The sequence below is a fragment of the Telmatherina bonti genome, assembly GCF_933228915.1.
Source record: "Telmatherina bonti genome assembly, chromosome: 2".
Lineage (NCBI taxonomy): Eukaryota > Metazoa > Chordata > Actinopteri > Atheriniformes > Telmatherinidae > Telmatherina > Telmatherina bonti.
The window spans coordinates 7,995,913-8,014,291 of record NC_136620.1 but is presented as its reverse complement, the minus strand read 5'-3'; the positions used below and the strand labels follow the sequence as shown (position 1 = coordinate 8,014,291).

Below are 18,379 nucleotides of genomic sequence, written 5' to 3'. Positions count from 1 at the left end.
TAGCCTTGCGATGGACTGGCGAGCTGTCCAGGGTGTACCCTGCTTTTCGCCCAAAGCCAGCTGGGATAGACTCCAGCTTTCCCGCGACCCTTCAATGGATTATGCGGTTAGGATAATAAATGAATGAACGTCTTCATTCAATTTCTTATTTATGTCTGATTTATTTTTGGCACTTTCGACATTCCATACAAAACAACCTCAAGAAGCTTTGAAAATTTTATTTGCCATTTCCAACCAGCTGCTGGTGCAAGAGAAAGAAGAAAGCTCAGCCTGTTTGTGTAAACAAGTTTTTTTCTGAAGGTTAACATGACAGTTTTGCAGATTATTACTTTTTATTACATGCACACCAATAAAGCTGGATAGTTTTGTTTTTATTGCTCAGCAGTCTTGACCCAGTTGTGGTGTGTCATAATTACTCATGCTCTGTCATTTAGGCGGAATAAAACCAGCTTACATTATAACAAGCATGATTTGATTGCAGAATCTATAAATAGCAGGTGAGATTTCTGCAGCTGGACACAGTTACCTGCTTTGCTCCTGATAAGAACAGCACTGCTTCAGATGAAGACTCTCCAAAGATTCAGGTTTAATGACCGACAATAAACTTTACTGCTGAGCATGACTGTGCAACAACCAAGCTGCATCACAGTACGAGCCATATTACAGCCTTGTCTGGGCTATTTTTACCCAAAGTTGGTCCGCAAACTAAGCTCCATGTCCACTGAGTGAAGGGGATAAAGTGTCAGGACCCCAAATGCATGTGTGATCCTCTTAACCATCAATCAGAGCTAAAACGGGCTGGCGAGGCGAACGCAAATCAACTTCTCATCAACATCCCGTTTCTTCCTTTTATCTTTCGAAGAATTTTTTAAGTGATTATTTTTGTTCCATAAATGTTTAAAAGATATTGTGGAGTTTCAATTTGTCTAAAATTCATTCTGCTCTTCATTCTTATGAGGACACGAGCGCGGCTGAACTGGCAACAGAGCGAGACGCGATAGATCCGTAAGCTGGTGGTTCCTATAATTTTCTCTCGTACAGAAAAGCGGTTTATTCTGAAACCATTCTTTAGTTTCTAAATCCCGGCTGCTGTTTGCACGTCACACTGCTCCCTTCCTGCTCCATCCGCCAGGCGAGTCATTGACGTTTCCAGCTTCAAAACTCCAAAAACAGACTAGTTTCTTCATGATTTATGGCCTTTTAGACCTTCAGACAGCTTATCGGCGCAGGGACTGTTACCTCCACCACGGAGGTTGTGTTTCTGCCAGTGTTTATCTGTCTGGTTGTTAAAAGTTTTAACTATTGTCACAATTTCCATGATGTGTTTCTGAGAGCGGGTCAAGGTCTAACTTAGACTCCAATAAATGAGTGATCCAGATCAGCATCAGGAATCATTTTTTAGTCTATGTGCATATAACTCCACAATAAATGGTGAGAAAACCCAGGAGAAGTTCCCAACAGGTTTTCCAAGATATCAAAGATAGATGTTGATCTCAGCAACGTTCCAGATACTACCATCCAGAACAGGAACAACTTTCCATCACTGCAAGAGAACAAACATGCAACAAACACTACAATATAGCCATCATTATCGATCTGGAATCTGATAATGGATCCATATAAGATGAATGTAGGACCAGAGCATGGGCTGGAATCACTGGATGAGCTGTTTGCTGCAGGTCTGAACTCTCACACTGCTTTTTCTAGTCGTTTCTCTGTTGCATCTTTTACCTCTACGTGGTAAAAAGCCCAGAAACGATTTGAATAATGAACAACAGAAATGATCACAGGAACATAAACATGACACAAAACAGACACAGCAGGGAGATGACAGCATTAAATATCAGTTATTTAGCAGAAAACAATGCAGAAACATGACGTTTGTACTCGTTTCAACCATCGATTTGCTGCTGAACAAAGACAGATATACAGCCATGAGCTTAATTAAGTGAAACTGGGAGGACATGGTTCATTTTTAATGGTGACAGACCTCCAGCAGTTGTCACTCTGATGTTGCATGCTGTCTCATGCTGCTGCACCGCGGCGCTGCCTTTGTTTGGTCAGCAGGTGAACGACACAATCAGGTGTCCTCTTCGGAGGCTTCGGTTTCACTCTGACAGACAGGTTTCGTGACTTTTGGCAGGACGCAAGGGTTTTCTCTCGTTTCTAGCCAATCAAAGTCATTTTAACCATTTAAGGCCAAGATAAAATGGGTAGAATTGTTTTATCTAAAGTCTTTATTTAACCATTTAATAAAAAGAAAAAAATGGATACATATTTTTTGGGATATATAGTTTATGACATTTTATTTATTAGTGCAAACGTTGTCCACCAGGGGGCAGAAGACATACATTTTAGCCTTCAAGTGAAGGGTCTCAAACTGGATGCACATGGCATTACAGGTTCAAACCTTTAAATTTATAAGAAATATTTGTAAACAGACTTAAAGACACACTGCGCACCTTTCCAACTTCAAATCGTTGCGTTCCGGACTTGTTTCATGACACAGTGATACTTATTTCTCTGAACACTGAGGCTTGAAAACTGCTTCAAAACTTTTTCTTACGGGACGCCGAGAGATGCTGCAGCTGAGTTTTGTCCTGTGTGCTGCGTCACATGCTAGCTAGCGGATATAAAACACTCTGGTGGTTTGAATGAGCACTTTGGTTGATTCAAGAGAGAAAGGGACAGAAGGAGACATGAAAACATTGGACTGACTTTTACTGGCTGCACAGATCTCAGAGAAGAGACAGGATGAAGACGGATGCTGAATTAGCTGTCGTTCAGTAGTTGCTCTTTACTTAACTGCACCCTAGCTTTAGCTCGCCTACCTCCGTTAGCAGATCAGCTACTGTTAGCTCGGTTAGCCCTTAGCTTCAAGCAGCTCAGAGTTTGATGAGTGTCAATCATCCACGCTCACAACCCCCAGCACGCGTATCGCTGCTAAGATGGCGACGGAGGCAACCGCCCAATGAGCTTCAATTCAGCTCTTCAGATACCTACGGGTGACGTCACGGAGGCTCCGCCCATCTTTTATATAGAGTCTATGTTCCAATCAGAACAGAAAGACCTCCCAGTAACTCACTGCCGCCATTTTGTGTGTGTGTGTGTGTGTGTGTGTGTGTGTGTGTGTGTGTGTGTGTGTGGATGTGAATTCCAGCTCATTACCGTGGACTCAACGCTAGGGCTGCTCGATTATGACAAAAATTATAATCACGATTATTTGGACTGATATTGAGATTTTGATTATTTAACACAATTATCCAGTATTTATAAACAACACTGCGCGTCGTGGTGTTCTAGACTGCGTGTCGTACATTATAACCGTCTAATGTACGGTTCTGAGTTGTTTAATCCGCTTTTACCGCTTATATAGGAACTATTTTACGTTTTATACCAAACAACCGCTGTCAGGCTGCAGCGCGTTTCTCTCATTCACCTGTTAAAAGACGGCTGAGCTGAACCAGCTGGTTAACGCGTTGCTATGGTAACGCCCCGTCAGGGAGGGATATTACAGTGTTTAACTCGCTGAACTATGTATAGGAAAATAATGCAGCCAGTTGTCACTGACAATGGTATAAAGTATGTTTAGGTGAACTTCCACAACCTACTGCAGTTATTCTACATGGACCTGCAGCCGGAGCCGACTGAGACTGGCCGCCTGGGAGTGCTTTAGGACGGGAGAGGCTCCCGCTGCTCCTTCCTTACAGTAACTGCAGAACAATATGTGCCTTCAAGTCAGTCGCCAAAACACCAGAAAAGTCTCTAATAACTCCAGTAAAAGCTGCTAGATTTGTCGCTTTTAACAAAAAAAGTCTCCAGATTTAGCGAGAAAGTCTCCAAGTTGGCAACAGTGTCTGAATGAAAGCAAAGCGGCTGTGGGAGGAGTTTACAGCACAGCGCTGCAACGCCAGAGACGCTCGATGAGCAGCTGAAGACAGCAGGAGAGGAAACTGCAGAGAGAAACATAATCACACCCTTTTATTTTTATCATCGTTGAAAACCCAGATCGTAGTTGTGATTAAATCCGATTAATCGCCCAGACCTAGCTCAACACCTGAGTAAAGACAGTTATCTCTCTAATGTAATTGCACTTAATATCAGCGAGGATCCAATTCCATTAATGAGGCAGGTGACTCCTTTACTCAGAGCATCTAAACCAAGGCCGACTGATGTGACCACAGCCTGCGCCGACGCCGTCTGATCTGCAACAGGCTGCAGAGGTGAAATAAATGTAATGGCTTTAAAAGTCTCAGATGAGCTGCTTTGACGGACACACACTCCCAGGATCAGAAGGACATGGACACACTCACCGTGCAGAGACGGGTTGGGAACTCAGCATCATCCCAGTGACATAAAACATCACAATGGTGGCGAATCAATCCTTCATTTTCTCTGATTCGCTTCTATTTTTTTTTTTCTTTTTTAAATGTCAACAAGTTGCCAGCCTGGCTCAACCAGAGGCAATTAAAATGCTCAGTGAAGTGAGATGCAGGGCAGATGGTCAGGCAGGAAGTGGCACCAGCCAGCTTGATGCACAACTGGTAACACCGGTTTCCTCTGCTAAGGTCTGGAGCGCAGCGTGCCGTCCATCCCACGAAAAAAAAACATCCACAGACATAAAATGGCTCAATTTACAGGACGGAGTGGATTACACTCGGCTGTCCATCTCACCAGCTGGAGCTGAGCTGCGTTTGTGTGTCTGCAGGGACGCAGCTCGTCAACAAGATGCTCAGCGGTTTTTTCACCCAGTCGGGCTGCAAACACTTCCTAGCTGGGCTTCAAACAGGAGCCGAGTGACTCAGGAGGACGTAAAACCTGAATTTAGCAGCTCAACCTCCAAAAACACCAAACGCTGCTGGACCCACCATCAGGAGATGGTTCAAACTGATCTACGTGACGGGAAAAGCCGTAGAAACTGCAGCGCTCCGTTTGAATGTTTCGTCTCCGAGCTGAAACAAAAAAGATCCGACTGACATCTGATTTATTCCAACGAAGCTTTCAGCCAACCTGCTCACAAAACCGCTCATAAAAACTCATCTGTTCCATATGTCCAATCAGCACGCCACGGCTCAAACATCACTTGTCAGCTTTTACACGTCCGGGTTGAAATGAGACGAACAGAAGCCGAGGCGAAGCAGAAGCACGGCGTGAAAAGTGTCTCCATGTTTTCCAGCAGAAGCTCCTTCAGCAGCATCGAGCTGAAGTGACGCTTCATGAGTTCAAGGTGTCCAGATCATCATACCTCCACCGCCGTGCTCGACAGCTGGAACGAGCTGCTTGTGACCAAACACCCCTCTGGTCTGGTCTCTCTGGAGGACACTGTTCCAGGAGACTTTAACATGTAACATGACAACTGAGGCCGGGAGAGTCTGACATGTAGCTCTCGGCTTTTCTGGTTTCTCTGAGCGTCACACGGTCTGACGTTGGCAGGAACCTTCCAGAGTGTCCTGGGAAGGTTGGCGGCTGTGTTGACCCCCAGATGGTTACTGATACCTCTCTTCCTTGGTGTTAACACACACCTGAATTATAGAGGAGCTCTCACTGATGATCACTTAATCAAGTGCATTTGATGAGCAGCACCTGGCAGGACTCTGCGGAAGCCATTGATCCAAAACTCCTGCATTTTGGCTTCTTTTGGAGGATTTTGTTAGAACTCAGTGAAAGCCTCTGGTTTTCTGCAGCTGCACCCGTGTGAGGCTTCGAGTCCTAGGTCGGATGCTGGACTCCTGACCTCATGTGAGGCTTCCAGTCCTGGGTCGGATGCTGGACTCCTGACCTCATGTGAGGCTTCCAGTCCTAGGTCGGATGCTGGACTCCTGACCTCATGTGAGGCTTCCAGTCCTGGGTCGGATGCTGGACTCCTGACCTCATGTGAGGCAGCGAGTCCTGGGTCGGATGCTGGACTCCTGACCTCATGTGAGGCTTCCAGTCCTGGGTCGGATGCTGGACTCCTGACCTCATGTGAGGCTTCCAGTCCTGGGTCGGATGCTGGACTCCTGACCTCATGTGAGGCAGCGAGTCCTGGGTCGGATGCTGGACTCCTGACCTCATGTGAGGCAGCGAGTCCTGGGTCGGATGCTGGACTCCTGACCTCATGTGAGGCAGCGAGTCCTGGGTCGGATGCTGGACTCCTGACCTCATGTGAGGCTTCGGGTCCTGGGTCGGATGCTGGACTCCTGACCTCATGTGAGGCAGCGAGTCCTGGGTCGGATGCTGGACTCCTGACCTCATGTGAGGCAGCGAGTCCTGGGTCGGATGCTGGACTCCTGACCTCATGTGAGGCTTCCAGTCCTGGGTCGGATGCTGGACTCCTGACCTCATGTGAGGCAGCGAGTCCTGGGTCGGATGCTGGACTCCTGACCTCATGTGAGGCTTCCAGTCCTGGGTCGGATGCTGGACTCCTGACCTCATGTGAGGCAGCGAGTCCTGGGTCGGATGCTGGACTCCTGACCTCATGTGAGGCTTCCAGTCCTGGGTCGGATGCTGGACTCCTGACCTCATGTGAGGCTTCCAGTCCTGGTTCGGATGCTGGACTCCTGACCTCATGTGAGGCTTCCAGTCCTGGGTCGGATGCTGGACTGCTGACCTCATGTGAGGCAGCGAGTCCTGGGTCGGATGCTGGACTCCTGACCTCATGTGAGGCAGCAAGTCCTGGGTCGGATGCTGGACTCCTGACCTCATGTGAGGCAGCGAGTCCTGGGTCGGATGCTGGACTCCTGACCTCATGTGAGGCTTCGAGTCCTGGGTCGGATGCTGGACTCCTGACCTCATGTGAGGCAGCGAGTCCTGGGTCGGATGCTGGACTCCTGACCTCATGTGAGGCAGCGAGTCCTGGGTCGGATGCTGGACTCCTGACCTCATGTGAGGCAGCGAGTCCTGGGTCGGATGCTGGACTCCTGACCTCATGTGAGGCAATAAGTCCTGGGTCGGATGCTGGACTCCTGACCTCATGTGAGGCAGCGAGTCCTGGGTCGGATGCTGGACTCCTGACCTCATGTGAGGCAGCAAGTCCTGGGTCGGATGCTGGACTGCTGACCTCATGTGAGGCAGCAAGTCCTGGGTCGGATGCTGGACTCCTGACCTCATGTGAGGCAGCGAGTCCTGGGTCGGATGCTGGACTCCTGACCTCATGTGAGGCTTCCAGTCCTGGGTCGGATGCTGGACTCCTGACCTCATGTGAGGCTTCCAGTCCTGGGTCGGATGCTGGACTCCTGACCTCATGTGAGGCTTCGAGTCCTGGGTCGGATGCTGGACTCCTGACCTCATGTGAGGCTTCCAGTCCTGGGTCGGATGCTGGACGCCTGACCTCATGTGAGGCTTCCAGTCCTGGGTCAGATGCTGGACTCCTGACCTCATGTGAGGCTTCCAGTCCTGGGTCGGATGCTGGACGCCTGACCTCATGTGAGGCTTCCAGTCCTGGGTCGGATGCTGGACTGCTGACCTCATGTGAGGCTTCCAGTCCTGGGTCGGATGCTGGACTCCTGACCTCATGTGAGGCTTCCAGTCCTGGGTCGGATGCTGGACGCCTGACCTCATGTGAGGCTTCCAGTCCTGGGTCAGATGCTGGACTCCTGACCTCATGTGAGGCTTCCAGTCCTGGGTCGGATGCTGGACGCCTGACCTCATGTGAGGCTTCCAGTCCTGGGTCGGATGCTGGACTCCTGACCTCATGTGAGGCAGCGAGTCCTGGGTCGGATGCTGGACTCCTGACCTCATGTGAGGCTTCCAGTCCTGGGTCGGATGCTGGACTCCTGACCTCATGTGAGGCTTCCAGTCCTGGGTCGGATGCTGGACGCCTGACCTCATGTGAGGCTTCCAGTCCTGGGTCGGATGCTGGACTCCTGACCTCATGTGAGGCAGCGAGTCCTGGGTCGGATGCTGGACTCCTGACCTCATGTGAGGCAGCGAGTCCTGGGTCGGATGCTGGACTCCTGACCTCATGTGAGGCAGCGAGTCCTGGGTTGGATGCTGGACTCCTGACCTCATGTGAGGCTTCCAGTCCTGGGTCGGATGCTGGACTCCTGACCTCATGTGAGGCTTCCAGTCCTGGGTCGGATGCTGGACTCCTGACCTCATGTGAGGCAGCGAGTCCTGGGTCGGATGCTGGACTCCTGACCTCATGTGAGGCTTCCAGTCCTGGGTCGGATGCTGGACTCCTGACCTCATGTGAGGCTTCCAGTCCTGGGTCGGATGCTGGACTCCTGACCTCATGTGAGGCTTCCAGTCCTGGGTCGGATGCTGGACTCCTGACCTCATGTGAGGCAGCGAGTCCTGGGTCGGATGCTGGACTCCTGACCTCATGTGAGGCTTCGAGTCCTGGGTCGGATGCTGGACTCCTGACCTCATGTGAGGCTTCCAGTCCTGGGTCGGATGCTGGACTCCTGACCTCAGAGGAAACCTTCCCCTTCCAGGAGCCTCACATTTACTGGCCTACTTCTAATTTCAGAGTTAATCTAGTATTGGCAGAAACGGTTCCTTCGCTGACTGTCATCAGACTCAGAAAAGACTCCATCAGATGTAAAGAACAGAAACTTCTGCAGATCCAGCTGAAAGCTGCTTCTTCTGGACAGGAGGCCTTCACACAGCTGCAGGTCTGAGGGACTTAAGTCATGAAATGGCCAAGTTTTCATTTAGCTGCAGTGTTAGCAGATTGTAAGCCGGGCTGTCTTCATCATCTTCCTCATCATCATCATCATCGCTGTCGTGCTGCTCTAAGGGCAGGGCAGGGCAGGGCAGGGCAGGGCAGCCCCCCCCAGCAGCACCAGAGACAGCCTGAAAACAGCAACACTCACCTGGCGAGTAGAGCCGAGCCAGCTGCCGAGCCCCGGCGTGCTGCGGCCCCCAGCGGGGCGCAGCGCTGCGTGCAGCCGCGCCGTGCTCATTCCCGTTCGGATCCTCCTCCGCCATGGACCGGTGCCTGATGTCGGTCTCGGAGAGAAGCGACGCCGCCATCGCTGCTGCCCCCCCACCCTGCTTTGGCTTTCAGCTGCAACACATGAACCGTGGACGTGTCCCGGTGTTGGTTCTGCTCGTGTCCCGGCCTGCGGCGGAGCTTGTGGATGGATCTGGGAGGAGGGAGGCTGGATCAGCTGATGCTCGCTGGGCTGGAACCGGAGCAGGCTCGCGCCACCCGGAAATGAACAGCTCTGACACACAGACCTGTTTACCGACACTTAACCTGGAGATTTCTCCTGTTTCTATCGGAACTGTCGTGGCTTTTAAAAAATTATGTTTATATAAAATTAAATAAAATTCACTTAAACGCGCAGGCAATTTTAGGGACCGTCTGCGTTTTACCCTTCTGATAAAAAGTGTGAAAAACTGTTTCTTCTTTTTTTTTTAAGGAAACAAAGATGAAAAATAAACCCGTATTTATCCACAGGACAGAAAACTGTCATTTCTGTTTAAAAAGGAATTAATAATACCTTTCAAAAAGTGACTATCTTACGCATAATTCTGAAAATGAACTAAAGTCTTACTGAATAAATCTGAGAAGTTTCACCCAAAATAACTCAATTTTTCTCTCACTTCACTATTGAGGCAAATCATTTTAGGTGGATCAAGCTCTTTCATATATGTACTGTATATGGTGTCCAATATGATATAAACTAGTATAATACCAGTAAGAGTGCTGTGTTAATATGCAGGACATATTATATATTTGTTTTATTTAGGGTCCCCCCCCCCCTCTCTCTTTATCTCTTTCTCTATGAGGTGTTTTCTCTTCTTTCTCTTTCTGTCTCTCTTCTGTCCTCTCAGGTCCGGTATAGCAGTACAAACTCTACAATGCAAACAATAACCCAAAATAAATAGAGAAATAAAATAAAAATTCACAAAGTCAAGGGGATCATTTTATCTATAAAGCTTCTCTTGGCAAAGTAAATTTGCTCAGCAGAACACAGCATCCAGACCATCATTCTGCTTGCCGAAATGCTGGACAAGACAAAAAAAAAATAAATAAATATGCAGGACAACATGCTTCCTTTTCCACTGTTTAAACCTTTTAATACACGACCTGAGGTCTGGCGGAAGATTAAATACCTTGGTCATTTTTTAGAGATGATCTGAACGATGAAGATGATTCACCTCAGCAATGTTCTGAGTTGTATGCACAAGCAAACACCACTGCTTGTAAATTTATTTTTTGTTTTACTAAAGTTAAAGTTTGCTTGTTTAAAGCTTGTTAAACTCCATCTTACACAGCTCATCTGCCGTTTTCTTGTGAAAACAGCTGCCATGCAGAAGTTACAGGTTCCATACAATGATGTGAATGACACATAAAGTTCCCTGAAGTTGGAGCACAAGTCAGATGTTTGTCGCTGCAGGAGTGAACACACTCAAAGCACTTAAATCTGATGTTTAAGTTTATGCAACATCTGGACGAATCCACAAACAGCATCTTAGCTCTTTCAAAGCCTTCAGAAAGTTGCTCGAGGTATTTATCCAGACTGAGGATGCTCTGGTTGAAATATATTTATGCTTTAAGATGATCTTTTTGTGATTTTAAGTGTATTTTCTGTCTTATGTGTGTTCTTTTATGGACTTGAGTCTGTTAAATAAATTTGATTTGCTTTGATTTGATCCAGGTCTACACACCCCATTTTTTTCATCAACCTCTTAAGATCTGCCTTGTTTAAAGTAACACACTCGCATTCTTTACTACGGTGTCTCTGAATGGACAAACAACTCTGTGTTGTGAAGTGAGAACCCTCTAAGCTTTAAATTTCCTACTTTGATAAGAGCAGAAGCACCGTTTGGGATAAATAACCCCTGAAAAGGACTATAGAAGAGCATGAGAAACACTGCCACACCTGAGGCAGGTGGATGAATGGATGGAACGATCAGGGATCGAGGTTAAATGGGTGGATCAATGTGGTGGAAACGTGGTTTCAGTCCAGAATGACATTAACAAGTTAACTTAATTTCCTTCAAACTCCTCACAGTAACCTAAGATTGTCTTCTGCTGTAATAACTGTAGCCACACTGGAGAGACATGACAAATAAGACTAACTTAGTTTGGCTGCCGGATGTGGATGCCACTGGTTTTAGGAAGAACCAGTTCTTGTTTACTGGCTGGTGGTGGTTGTAACTGGTTGTGAATACAGACTGATCAGTAAGTCAGCAATATCTCAGTTTCTCTTCATTTTTATGTCTTCTGACTGATTACATCTGACTGGTTCCAGGATATAGTTCTTTTTACATATTTAGGATCAGCTAGCAGCCCTGCTAGCCTCCTATTTAAAATAAACTGGATCATTTAGCGCTAGCTTAGTCAGCGCTAATCTTTGGGCATCTCTCCAGTTTATTTTCAGTTCCAGTATGAAACTCTGGATTAACTGAGTTGATTATTGGTGGATAAAACCGCTCACTGAAAACTAAATATCACATATTTCCCTAGATTATCTTAAAACTAATCTAGTGCTAGCATATAACTAGATTTCCTTCATGCTAACGTCAGGCTAATAGCCTTACATAACATGACTAGCTGTTCTTGGACAGGGGCGAAATCTCTTCTAGAAATGTGCAGCCACATGTTAGTATCTTAAAAGATGAATAAACTACTTTTAAATGGTCTTCAAACTGGTGGACTGGTGATCCATGCAGGTCTAGAAAGGTGTTTCAATCCTTCTCGAGGAACCTGCTAATCACCACCTACTTGGTCTTCTGATTTTAGAAATAATCCAGACTTCTTTGGTTCAATAAACAACACATTTTCCACCCAAAATCTCCTGTTTTTATTGAAGATTGACTTACCTGCAGGCACGTGTGAGAGACGCTTTCTGTTTGTTTACACTGAGACTTCAGTCCCAGGATGAATGACACATTAGTGGAGTATTTTTCCGACAGCTGTCATCATTTCTGTTGTTTAATGTAACCAGTGTTGTTTGTGTGGAAGATAATCAATTTACGAGGTGTGGAAACAGACATTTTATCCTTTCATGGAAAATATGAGCTGATTGTGAATCAGTGTGGGAAATGGGGAGACCAGTTACTGGAGTGTTAGGATCCCACTTCAGCAGCCAGGTCCTCCCCTGTTCCACCATGCTGCTGTGATGATGCAGGATGTGGTCCAGCATGGTCCTGCTGGACCAGTTCTCCTGTTCCACCATCAGGATGTGGTCCAGCATGGTGGAAGGTCTTCCCTGAAAGAGACGTTGTCTGGATGGGAGCAGATGTTTCAGCATTGATGGAGCTTCCCAGATGTGGAAGCTGCCCACGCCATCGGCTCTAATGCAACCCCATCCCATCAGAGATGCAGGCTGATAACAAGCTGGATGCTCCCTCTCCTCTTTAGTCTGCAGGACACGCCGTCCATGCTGTCCACAAACTATTCCACATCTTCATCCAGGTTTCCACTCAGAACATTTTAAATGAGCTTTGGTCCAGAGAAGACGGCGTGTTTCTGGATCCTCTTCACATATGATGGAGCTTTAACCTGCATGTGTGGATTTCAGGATGAACTGTGGGATTTCTGGATCTTCCTGAGTCCATGTACTGGTTTCCAGTAGAAAACATGTCTCCTTTTAATACTGCCTGAGGGCCTCAAGCTCATTAGTTTTGAGCTTCTGTCTTGCCCCAAGCACACAGAGATTTCTCCTGATTCTCTAGATGTTTTCATATCACACACTGCAGGTGGTCAGATCTTCAAATTTTTAAAATTCTTTCAAAATTTCCATTGCAGATTGATGAAACCCTGTTATTCTATCTGAGAATCTCTGAGATATTTCTTTCATAACCAGTCAAGTTACTGAACTGTTGCCAGTAAACCTACTTAGTTATCAAATGCTCCTCCAGTTGTTTTTGTTTTTATCTCATTCCATCTTTTTCCAGATTTGTTGCTGCTCTCAGATTTTGAATGAGCTCATATTTCTCATGAAACAATCAAATGTCTCAGTTTTAACAGCTTATGTGTTGTTTATGTTGAAGTGGGAGTAAAATATGGCTTGATGGGGTTTGTATTTTACTGCGTTGTCTTTATTTACATTTCACACAGCGTCCTTTAACTGCATGGAACATCCCATCCAGACATCACATCCAGATCTAAAAACATCTCAGCACCATTATCTTTACAGATGAACTTAATTTGGCTTTCTGTAAAATCTTACAGTGTACAAATGTTCAGTGTTTTAGTACTAATAACACCGTTCTCTGACAAGGTGATTAACCACAAAACGCCCCAAAAGGAGCATCAGAATCAGGAATTTCCCTCCGGATGTTCTGATTCTGTTCCCGCTTATGTCCAAACATCCAGTTAGCATGCAGACGTCATCAGACGGAGACGCCGCCTGACACACGACGAGTTTCAGAGACGTCGATGGTTTATGTTGTGGTCTACACACCGCTGTTAGCTTTTGCTTCAATAAATTGTCTGAAATGAAAGATTTATCGTTATAAATGTGATAAATGTCCTTCAGTCATGATATGATATCAGTGTAGCATCAACTGCTTCCATACATTCCTCCACCTGAAAGCTAAATATCTCGTACGTTCTGAGTAGCGTAAGCAGAAATCTGGAGAGGAAACGTGTGTTTGCAGCATTTCTGTCAGAAACATGAACACAGTGATGGCTTCTATGCTGGAAAGTCTGCTGTCAGCTAAAGGGGAGAAAAAATATCCACACAGTGAAATATCATATTTTGCGTGACGATATATCGATATTCATTTTCTATGGACGATTCACTACATTCACAGTGGTGTTCATATTTGTGTTGTACTTAAAACTTTTCTTTATGTTTACTTGAATCTGAAGTACTTTATTTACTAAGATATAAATGTTTAAATGATAACAGTCCAGTTTTACACCAATCATCCTTTTTCTGATGCTTGCTAATAAAAAACTAGGGATGCACAGATACCAGTATCAGTATCAGCTCAATACCAAGCGGTGTACTAGTACTTGGTAGTAATAAAAGTGTACCGATACCGCATTAGTCAAGCCAGTACAGATGTGTTTGATGACATGTTTTAAAAGAAATAAAAGCCTTGAATGTTAAAATATGACATTTTTTTGTTCCACTAAAAGCCAGATCTTTGTTCCTAAACCAAACATTTATAGTTGTATTTAGGTAAAATGTGCCAAATCAGAATAAAACTTGTTGAAATTGTTAGATCTGTCATGTTATTATATCTGGTGAGGTAACTTCAGAAAGGATGGGTCATTTATTACAACCTGATGAAATCTTAGTTATAACAGTAATAATAACCATAGTCACAATAATGTTCACATAAGCACATCTGGTATCCGCAGATATTCAACTTCAGAACTCCTGAATATGGGATCCCTGTCAAAAATGAATATACATTATGTAACAGATCTTTACAGAGGAGGCAGATTTTAACATTATTCATCTCATTAAATTGTTTCTATTTATTCTGTGGTGAAATGTAGATCATTCTGTTCTTATTCAGCCTCTTCTTGCAGCTCTGATGCTTCTCACTGTTTTCTGGTAAAGAAATATTGCAGTTTGTCGTCCTGCTTATAGTATCGCAGTGTATCGTTGCCCAGTATTACGATACACATCAGATCCTTACTAATACCCCCCCCCCCCCCACCTAGCTGGGACTGAAGGCATGGAGCTCCCTCAGGTGGAATGAACGAAGTCTTTCCTCCTCTGGCATCATTCCCATCATACCTGAAGAGTGTGTGACATGCAGGCTCACACACACACATCCTTCTGAATAAACTCACATCACACCCAAACGCTTTATTGTCTTTTATTTATTTCTTTTCTCTGGTTTCTGTACTAGATTATTGCAATCTGGTTAATTCACATTTAAAAAGCAGTCATTGACCAGACGCACTGAAATCGATGATATTCACTTTTTTACAATAACCGTTCATCGGCCCCATGACTGGAAAACTCAATCCCAAAAAGGAAACATCTGTACGCTTTTCTGCACTTTATTTTCGTTTTCGTGTCTTTTTTTCATAGTAATTACAAAAAAGGAAAAAATATATATAACAATCATAAAAAGGGTAGTTTTGGGGGGAGGAATATTACGACTGGCAAACAATCACAACACAGCACGAGTACCTACTTACTGCTAAAAATGAAAGGTAGAAAAATGAAAAGAAAGAAAAAAATGAGCTCAAATGGAAAAAGGAAAAAGAAAAATTGGCACCTATGAATACAAGAAGCAGCTGAGAGGACAAGAAAGTGTCGTTTTCCTAAAAACTAGCTTCAAATAAAAGAAAAAAGACAAAAATTAAAGGTGTTTTCTTGATTTTTTCCCTTGTTTGTTGAAAGGAAAAAGGAAATGTATGAGTTGGTGGGAGGAAAGGAGGGGAGGAGGTGGGGAGGGAGAAGCTGCTGGGGGGGTTTGGCAGGGACAATAAAAAATACTGCACGTACAATACCTTTGTTCAGCTTTCTCTTCCTTCATCAGCTCTTTCAGTTTTCTCTCCTTTCTTTATTTAATAGCATATCCCATTAATATTCCTTTCCCCCGCTGCTCCTAATAGCCGCACCCAGTGGCGCGATCGTTAGAGTTTTACATGTGAGTAGCAAATGACACTTTGATTGGCTGTGATGTGGAGATGGGGGTCCCCCGCCGGCTCCGGGTCGGGGGCACGGCTGAGCTGAGAGATCCTGCCGGGCCTCGGGTCTCACTGCGCGTGCTGACTCAGTGTGTGGTTCTGCAGGGAGAGAGGGAGAGCAGAGATACGGAGAAAGAGTGAGAACACATGATGGGAGAAATAATGGGCTGCATGAGCGTAGTGCTTTCCACTTGCCCCCCCACCCAACAGCAGAACAGAAAGGAACAGAAGCACGGCGGCCTCCTGCAGAACCCACGGCGAGGCCTCGCCGCCTCCAACGCGCCACAAAGACAACATTAGAGTGGGAAGAAAAAGCACGCGATCCTGCGCCGCGCTGCGAGGAGACGGAGGGAAAAGCTGCATCTCCAAGGCTTTTCATTCGCTTTTGTCACGTTTCACAGAAATGTTGGATCCTGTTGCAACAAAAGATCCGGTCTTTTCCACACCGACATCGCCAAGCGCCCGGTGCAGACATGTGTCAGCGTAGCCAGGCGGCGGGAAGTCCACCTGCTGGTTCAGAACTCACATCATGACCAGACTGAGACGGCTTTGCCATCAGTCGGTGTGAAGAGTGAAGATGAAGAGTGGACGGCGTTTAGTCTCATCTTCCTCCCAGCGGTGCTGCAGTTCGCTGGTTTCTGCAGACCCGGAAGGTCCTGCACCAACATCCCAGTCAGGTTCTGGACTTGGACTGGATCATGTCGACAGCTTGGTTCTGTTGCAGATCTGCTGCTGTGTCCTGCTGGACGAGACGGTTCCAGACAAGCTTTATCCGTCCAGAACCGGAACAACATCCTGGATACGAGCATCCAGGATCCACATCCAGGACCAGAACATCTGCCGGATGAACTCTCACTGCGGTTTTCCAGGTTTTCGTGCACTCTGACCAGGCATGTCTACGTTAGTCTGGTCTTTCTGCAGGACTTGGTTCTGGACGCAGCTTTGCGAGCCGGAGCCGTACTGGTTCAGACACTGCTGAACAGAACGTCTGCTCCTCGGTGGCTTTGAATGAACGATGGACTCTAACTCTAGCATGCTTTCTGGTGTCTTTCCTCCTCGGCGCCGTCTGAACACACTCCTGAATCACAGCAGTGAAGCATCGATCAGAACGTTTCTGACCGTCTTCATCCCAGTGGAAGCAGAAAGGATGAACATCTTCTGGACCGAGTCTTCCTTCTCTACCTGCACGACTTCTTACCGACCAGAACGAAGCGGTGAACCGGCAGACGGGACTGACTGGAAGCAGATCATTTCCATCCTCTTAGTGTTTGCTTTGTTTCTTCGGGAGCCTCGATGTTTATTCAGATCTGTGAAACCCTTGTGTCTTTTGATATTGTGATTAATATTTTACAGAAAGCATCTCCATACCTCCGAGACGCCTCGGCTCGCATCTCTCCGAAGGCGTCGGCGCACCACGCATCAACACACCATGCATAAAAACACCTTTAAAAACATTCAAATTCAAACCAGCAGCGAGAGCACAAAGGGAGGCCGGTGCAGTGATCCACAGGTAAAACTCTGGGATTTACAGATCTGTATGCAAATGCAGGGCGGCAGGTACACACACACACACACACACACACACACACACACACACACTACAAGCTGAATAACGGGTTAGGTGTTCCAAATAAAAGAATGAAGCATAAATGTGAGTAAATTGGACGGTGAAGGGTTGAATTACGCTGAAAAACCCAGAAAAAATATGCGTCACACACACACATGATCTCACACACACACACACACACACACACACACAAGCCGGCGTCCTCTGCGGTGCTTCCTGTCGGCTGCAGGGAAACGGAACTCATGATAATCTGGATTTGCCTCTTTATAACTTAGCTAGCATTACCTCTAAAGCTGGGCAGATAGTGTGTGTGTGTGTGTGTGTGTGTGTGTGTGGGAGGGGGGGGGTGATTGGAATGAATTCTTTGGGAATGTGTGTTTGTATCAGAGAAATTTCCACTAGGATGCTTTCCTCCTCCTCTCTTTATTTTCCCCAGATGATGCAGACCCCGCCCCCCCCCCCGCACCGCTAAAAGCAGCTTTCTCAGATTAATCGCTCTCTTTCCAACAGATAGGCCCCACTACGGAGAGGAAAAACGGACAAAAAAAAAAGAACAGAGGATGGCAGAAGGAAAGAGAGGAGGGGATGGGAGGATGAACAGACCAGTGGGGGGGGGGTGCATGGGGACACAAATGTGAAGGATTATACGTGGTTTGGGGTTGATAAATACTTATTTGTCATTCTATGGGCCTTATCTTGCTGTGCATGTTTTGTTGAGCCCTTTGGTGTGTGTGTGTGTGTGTGTGTGTGTGTGTGTGTGTGTATGTGTGTGTGACAGGGCTTCAGAGGCCGAGCTCGCCCGTCCAGAGGAAAGGAAGGGTATTAATGTCCGGCACCAGAGGCATCTCCACACAACACACACACTTCAGAGGAACCGAGCAACGTAACGACCACGACGGTGAGGAAGAGGAGGACGGCGAGGAAGAGGAGGACGGCGAGGAAGAGGAGGACGGTGAGGAAGAGGAGGACGGCGAGGAAGAGGAGGACGCTGCGAAGGGACTCCTCGGTGGGAGCCGCTGACCCCGTTACCATAGAAAACCCCTCCTTTCTCCCGCCTCTCGCTCGTCCTCCGGCTCATTCCTCCTCGCCGCCAGAAGAGGTCACCCTCATTCTGCTCCTTCCGACCAGCAGAGGAGAAGCTGCGCTCCTGGAGGAGACGCATCTATGTCTGCTTTTCATCTTTACATACTCGCCTCAAGCATGACCTCCAAAAGCCGCGTCGGGGAACGTGCACGCAGAGAAAGCAGCTTCACAAAGTGAATCTGACTGCA

At 46.7% G+C, this 18,379-nt stretch overlaps 2 protein-coding genes across 2 annotated transcripts in view; both read right to left on the bottom strand.

Moving 5' to 3' along the window:
* Positions 1–9,052, bottom strand: part of LOC306771125 (plasmanylethanolamine desaturase 1) — a 60,691-nt gene extending 51,639 nt beyond the window's left edge. Inside the window, exon 1 of the mRNA XM_079260196.1 lies at positions 8,796–9,052. Within this exon, the coding sequence (XP_079116322.1) occupies positions 8,796–8,955 (160 nt within the window). The 5' untranslated portion in view covers positions 8,956–9,052. The remainder of the gene's footprint in view (positions 1–8,795) is intronic.
* Positions 9,053–15,510: 6,458 nt separating this feature from the next.
* Positions 15,511–18,379, bottom strand: part of znf423 (zinc finger protein 423) — a 230,523-nt gene continuing 227,654 nt past the window's right edge. Inside the window, exon 21 of the mRNA XM_079259040.1 lies at positions 15,511–15,640. Within this exon, the coding sequence (XP_079115166.1) occupies positions 15,611–15,640 (30 nt within the window). The 3' untranslated portion in view covers positions 15,511–15,610. The remainder of the gene's footprint in view (positions 15,641–18,379) is intronic.